Genomic DNA, 6,851 nt, shown 5'->3' on the forward strand with positions numbered 1-6,851 from the left:
CATCTTTACTGAGGAAACTGCTGTTGTATTCTAATAATGAAATGTGTGTGTGTGTGTGTGTGTGTGTGTGTGTGTGTGTGTGTGTGTCAGGGTGTTAATAGTAGACTGGGATGTTCATCACGGTCAGGGCATCCAGTACCTGTTCCAGGACGACCCCAGGTACTCTTCAGCTCCTCCTCTTCCTCCTCCTCCTCCTCTTCCTCCTTCTCTCCCTGTTCCTCCTCTCCCTCTTCATCCTCTTTCTCTTCTCTTCATCCATACTGACACATTAGAACTGCCCTAACTAGATGTGTTTATAACTGTCTCCCTGTCTCTCTCTCTGCCTGTCTCTCTCTCTCTCTCTCCCTGTCTCTCTCTCTCTCTCTGCCTCTCTCTCTCTCTGCCTGTCTCTCTGCCTGTCTCTCTCTCTCCCTGTCTCTCTCCCTGCCTGTCTTTCTCTCTCTCTCTCCCTGTCTCTCCCTCTCTCTCTCTCTCTCTCTGCCTGTCTCTCTCTCTCTCTCCCTGTCTCTCTCCCAGTGTGCTGTATGTCTCTCTCCACAGGTATGAAGGAGGCTCTTTCTGGCCTCACCTCTCTGAGTCAGACAGACAGGAAGTGGGAGGCGGCCGAGGAGAAGGATTCACCTGCAACCTGCCATGGGACCAGGTGCTGCTGCGCCTCCTGCTGCACCTCCTGCTGCACCTCCTCCTACACCTCCTCCTACACCTCCCTCTACACCTCTTCCTACACCTCCTTCTATACCTCCTGCTACACCTCCCTCTATACCTCCTTCTACACCTCCCTCTATACCTCCTACTATACCTCCCTCTATACCTCCTCCTACACCTCCCTCTATACCTCCTACTATACCTCCTTCTATACCTCCTCCTACACCTCCCTCTATACCTCCTCCTACACCTCCCTCTACATCTCCTGCTACACCTCCTTCTATACCTCCTTCTATACCTCCTGCTACACCTCCCTCTATACCTCCTCCTACACCTCCCTCTACACCTCCTGCCACACCTCCTTCTATACCTCCTTCTACACCTCCTGCTATACCTCCTCCTATACTTCCTGCTACACCTCCCTCTATACCTCCTGCTACACCTCCCTCTATACCTCCTGCTACACCTCCCTCTGTACCTCCCTCTATACCTCCTCCTACACCTCCCTCTATACCTCCTCCTACACCTCCCTCTATACCTCCTGCTACACCTCTGTCTATACCTCCTTCTATACCTCCTTCTACACCTCCTGCTACACCTCCTTCTACACCCCCTCCTACACCTCCCTCTACACCTCCTCCTACACTTCCCTCTACACCTCCTGCTACACCTCCTTCTACACCTCCTCCTACACCTCCTTCTACACCTCCCTCTATACCTCCTACTACACCTCCCTCTATACCTCCTGCACCTTCTACACCTCCTTCTATACCCCATTCTATACCTCCTGCACCTTCTACACCTCCTTCTATACCTCCTTCTATACCCCATTCTATACCTCCTGCACCTTCTATACCTCCTTCTATACCTCCTCTTATACCTCCTTCTATACATCCTATACCTTCTATACCTCCTTCTATTCCTCCTTCCATACCTCCTGCACCTTCTATACCTCCTGCACCTTCTACACCTCCTTCTATACCTCCTTCTATACCCCATTCTATACCTCCTGCACCTTCTACACCTTCTTCTATACCTCCATCTATACCCCATTCTATACCTCCTGCACCTTCTATACCTCCTTCTATACCTCCTCTTATACCTCCTTCTATACATCCTATACCTTCTATACCTCCTTCTATTCCTCCTTCCATACCTCCTGCACCTTCTATACCTCCTTTTATACCTCCTTCTATACCTTCTGTACCTCCATCTATTCCTCCTATACCTCCTTCTGTACGTCCTCCCATACCTCCTCCTATACCTCCTCTACCTCCTTCTACACTTCCTTCTATACCTCTATCTACACCTCTATCTGTACCTCTTCCTATACCTCCTTTTATATTTCCTCCTATACCTCCTTCTGTACCTCTGTATGTCCTTCTATACCTCCTTCTACACCTTCTATACCTCCTTCTATTCCTTCTACACCTCCTCCCATACCTCCTCCTACACCTCCTCCCACACTTCCTTATACACCTCCATCTATACCATCTACCTGTTATAATGTGATACAAACTTCTGTCTGTTTCGCCCACCTGAGATCATCAGGATCATCTAGGAATCTTAGTTCCACCTGTCTTCTGTCTGCTGTGACCTCTGACCTGTGACCTCTGACCTGTGACCTCTGACCTCTGACCTGTGACCTCTGACCTGTGACCTCTGACCTCCTCAGTATAGGAGTCTTGTGTTGCTGATGTAGGAGATGAAGCTGATTCTGCTGCTCAGTGTAGAGTCAGAAAAATGACTGGAAGATAAAAACAGACTGTTCTCTTTCTTTTCTCTCTGTTCTCTCTCTGTTCTCTCTCTCTGTTCTCTCTCTGTTCTCTCTCTCTGTTCTCTCTCTGTTCTCTCTCTGTTCTCTCTGTTCTCTCTCTGTTCTCTCTCTGTTCTCTCTCTGTTCTCTCTGTTCTCTCTCTGTTCTCTCTCTGTTCTCTCTCTGTTCTCTCTGTTCTCTCTTTTCTCTCTGTTCTCTCTCTGTTCTCTCTGTTCTCTCTCTTTTCTCTCTCTGTTCTCTCTCTCTGTTCTCTCTCTGTTCTCTCTGTTCTCTCTCTGTTCTCTCTCTCTGTTCTCTCTCTGTTCTCTCTGTTCTCTCTCTGTTCTCTCTCTGTTCTCTCTGTTCTCTCTCTTTTCTCTCTCTGTTCTCTCTCTGTTCTCTCTGTTCTCTCTGTTCTCTCTCTCTGTTCTCTCTCTGTTCTCTCTGTTCTCTCTCTGTTCTCTCTCTGTTCTCTCTCTCTGTTCTCTCTCTGTTCTCTCTCTGTTCTCTCTCTCTGTTCTCTCTCTCTGTTCTCTCTGTTCTCCAGACTGGGATGACGGATGCAGATTACATCGCAGCTTTCCAACAACTGCTGCTGCCTCTAGCCTATGAGGTAACACACACACACACACACACACACACACACACACACACACACACACACACACACACACACACACACTCACACAGAAGTTACTCTCTCTCAATATTCACACAGCTGGTTTTTACATTTGAATTCCCAGAAAAGATTTACAAATGTGTGAGTTAATATTTGAATGAATGGAACAGCAGGTGTGTGTGTGGGGAGTGAAGCGGTCTGTGCCTGTCTGTTCCTGTCTGTACCTGTCTGTTCTGTTCCTGTCTGTTCCTGTCTGTTCCTGTCTGTTCTGTTCCTGTCTGTTCTGTTCCTGTCTGTTCCTGTCTGTTCTGTTCCTGTCTGTTCTGTTCCTGTCTGTTCTGTTCCTGTCTGTTCTGTTCCTGTCTGTTCTGTTCCTGTCTGTTCTGTTCCTGTCTGTTCTGTTCCTGTCTGTTCCTGTCTGTTCTGTACCTGTCTGTGCCTGTCTGTGCCTGTCTGTTCCTGTCTGTTCCTGTCTGTTCTGTACCTGTCTGTGCCTGTCTGTGCCTGTCTGTTCCTGTCTGTTCCTGTCTGTTCCTGTCTGTTCTGTTCCTGTCTGTTCCTGTCTGTTCTGTTCCTGTCTGTACCTGTCTGTGCCTGTCTGTACCTGTCTGTTCCTGTCTGTTCCTGTCTGTTCTGTTCCTGTCTGTTCTGTTCCTGTCTGTTCTGTTCCTGTCTGTACCTGTCTGTTCCTGTCTGTTCCTGTCTGTTCCTGTCTGTTCTGTTCCTGTCTGTACCTGTCTGTGCCTGTCTGTACCTGTCTGTTCCTGTCTGTTCCTGTCTGTTCTGTTCCTGTCTGTTCTGTGCCTGTCTGTTCCTGTCTGTTCCTGTCTGTTCTGTACCTGTCTGTGCCTGTCTGTGCCTGTCTGTTCCTGTCTGTTCCTGTCTGTTCCTGTCTGTTCTGTTCCTGTCTGTTCTGTTCCTGTCTGTTCCTGTCTGTTCTGTTCCTGTCTGTACCTGTCTGTTCCTGTCTGTACCTGTCTGTTCCTGTCTGTTCTGTTCCTGTCTGTAGGGGAAAAATAAGCTTCACCCTTGTGGGTCAGATTGAATGAGCAAAGGTTCCAGAGTCTTCTGGATTCTTTATTCAGACCTGCATGGTTCAGTTCAGAGTCCAGACAAGCAACAGAGAAGTGACAGACAGGAGTGGAGAGGATTCACTGATATAGACCTGAGTGAATCTCTGCATGAAGCCAAACCCACAGTTCAGATTTCTTGTCCAAAATGACGGACCTGAACCCTAATGGACCCGGGAAATTCGTTCCGAGATCCGATTGGACCCGATAATTTTTAAAAATATATATATACCGACCCGTTTTTGCCCGAGATATTACAGACCCGACCCGGTGCATGTCCGAGAGGAGAGAGACCCGACAAACCCGGTAATTAAAATTGCTGCTGAAAATGCCGTTCTACTGCTAAAAACGTTTATCATGTGGGATACAACATATGGTGCCTAATAAAAGGAGATTAAAATAACAGAAAGACTTGCCAAGTGCCGTTCTACAGTTTGTCCAGTAGATGGCAGTGAGACTCCATCATGAATCCAGCAGCTGAGCAGCTACAACAGGCTGAGTGACAAGGAAATTAAATCACATGTTAAATGGAGGATTAAAACAATAGTTTATATCTTATTTTTCCCCTCAGTCACGTGATCAGAGCTGATCACAGATCTTCTCTGATCCACTCGGGTTTTACACATAATGATAAACAGACCCGGGACCCGCAGTAATAGAACGGGACCCGACCCGGACCCGATTGACCGTAATAAAACGTGGACCCGAACCCGTACGGGTCCCGGGTCGGGTCTCGGGTCCTAGGGTCCGGGTAGACCCGTGAAGACCTCTATTCTTGACTCAAAGCCAAAAACCTCACCTAACATGGGACACACAGAAACACACGTATGAACAGCATAAACTCTCATTCACCTGTGAGAACACTCAGCATCATGTCATAACCAGATATAGCACACGTGCACGCTCACATGCACTGATGACCTCACCATGGTATGTAGAGGAAAAAAGACTCTACTCTGAGAACAAAGGACAGAAGGACAGAGAACAGAGAACAGAGAACAGAAGGACAGAGAACAGAGAACAGAGGACAGAGTGTGTTATTCATATAAAAAAACACAGTGTTCATTTTATGTCTGACCCTGCTGGTCTCCAGACGGTCTGAGCAGGTTCATCTCACAGACCTCAGCTCTGTGAAGTTCTCCTTGTTGTTCCCACTGAGTCTTTTTCTCAACTTTAAAGGGATAGTTCACCTGGAAATTAAAATCAGGTCATTGTCTCCTCATCCTCATGCCAGGACAAAACCAGATGAGTTTTTGTTTCTTCATGTAACTCAGCAGCAGTTCTCCAGACTCGCTGCTGGAGGAGCTGTCTGACAAATAACTGCAGTGAATGGAGGCCGGTCCTTTAGGCCAGTGGTTCTCAACGTGGGGTCCGGGGACCACCAGGGGTCCTTGAGGGCGTTCCAGGGGGTCCCCAGCAAATTGATGAATTGTTGAACTTCATTATTTTGTCATTTTAGAAAGACTGTTCTGTTCTGATCATAGTGTCTCTCTGCCTACAGTACAGACAGTCATGGAGTTCTATACAAAATCATATCTGACAATAAGAAATATTCTCAGATTTGGGTCAGAGAGACAAAATCTCATCAAATGGGGGTCCGGGGCCCTAATGTGGACTGAATTAGGGTCCATGATATGAAAAAGGTTGAGAACCACTGCTTTAGGCTTCAAGAAGGAAGATCATTTTAACATCGTCATATCACCCACCGTGTGTGTGTGTGTGTGTGTGTGTGTGTGTGTGTGTGTGTGTGTGTGTGTGTGTGTGTGTGTGTGTGTGTGTGTGTGTGTGTGTGTGTGTGTGTGTGTGTGTGTGTGTGTGTGTGTGTGTGTGTGTGTGTAGTTTCAGCCTCAGCTGGTCCTGGTTGCTGCTGGATTTGACGCTGCAGTCGGAGATCCAAAGGTAAAAAAAAAAAACCTCATTATAACTATAATGGTCTGTGAAATTATTATATTTAGTATTAGTGAAGTTTTTTACTTGTTTTACTAACTTTTAGGAATTGTCTGTGTGTGTGTGTGTGTGTGTGTGTGTGTGTGTGTGTGTGTGTGTCTGTGTGTGTGTGTGTGTCTGTGTGTGTGTGTGCAGGGGGAGATGTGTGTCAGTCCTCAGTGTTTCTCTGTCCTGACCCACATGCTGATGAGTCTGGCAGAGGGACGGCTGGTCCTCGCTCTGGAGGTAAAACCTGTGACCCCAAACACACCAGACACCATGTGACACACCTGGTCTGCTTCATCATACTGATATGCTGTGTGTGTGTGTGTGTGTGTGTGTGTGTGTGTGTGTGTGTGTGTGTGTGTGGACAGGGAGGTTACAACCTGCAGTCGACAGCAGAGGGCGCTGCAGCCTGTATCCGGTCTCTACTGGGACACGCCTGCCCCCCTCTGACCCCCCCCACCACCCCCTCCCACAGGTAACACTGTGTATGTGTGTGTGTGTGTGTGGGGGGGGGGGGGCTGGTTTTTGTACTCAGTATTTCACTCACTATGGATATTACACACAGTGCATATAAACTATTCAGTAACACTTTACAATAAGAGTTACTAAGTTAAGGGTTAGTTAATGCTTAATAAGCATTAACTAACATCCCCGGTCTATCACAATACCAACATGAAATATAATGCTCAGAGGAACATTTGGTTCACCATGGGTCCATCAGGCAGGCAGCAGTTAGCCAGCTGATCGGTGGCTAGAGGAAGAAGAGGAGGAGGAAGAGAAGCTTGCTTTACTCTTCATCCTTCCCTTCATCCACAGCGAGGCCACAGCA

The 6,851-nt window shown here is 47.6% G+C and overlaps 2 protein-coding genes across 2 annotated transcripts; one reads left to right on the forward strand and one right to left on the reverse strand.

Moving 5' to 3' along the window:
• Window positions 1-93: 93 nt before the first annotated feature.
• Window positions 94-6,497, forward strand: LOC139640193 (polyamine deacetylase HDAC10-like; the record flags this gene model as incomplete). Its single annotated transcript, XM_071514367.1, has 6 exons — window positions 94-159; window positions 517-643; window positions 2,949-3,014; window positions 5,930-5,989; window positions 6,173-6,262; window positions 6,391-6,497. Coding segments are annotated over exons 3-6 (317 nt in total), but the record flags the coding sequence as incomplete, so codon positions are not given.
• On the reverse strand, window positions 698-2,202 carry LOC139640194 (uncharacterized). The gene is made up of 3 exons (XM_071514368.1): window positions 2,184-2,202; window positions 843-1,909; window positions 698-709 (listed from the first exon to the last, which is right to left on the reverse strand). Exons 1-3 carry the CDS (start codon window positions 2,200-2,202, stop codon window positions 698-700), a joined length of 1,098 nt encoding a protein of 365 aa, XP_071370469.1.
• Window positions 6,498-6,851: the final 354 nt, after the last annotated feature.

The sequence above is a fragment of the Centroberyx affinis genome, unplaced genomic scaffold (genome assembly GCF_046629955.1).
Source record: "Centroberyx affinis isolate AG114_WGS23_722 - 3 ecotype Tasmania unplaced genomic scaffold, CSIRO-AGI_Caff_v1 ptg008583l_1, whole genome shotgun sequence".
Lineage (NCBI taxonomy): Eukaryota > Metazoa > Chordata > Actinopteri > Beryciformes > Berycidae > Centroberyx > Centroberyx affinis.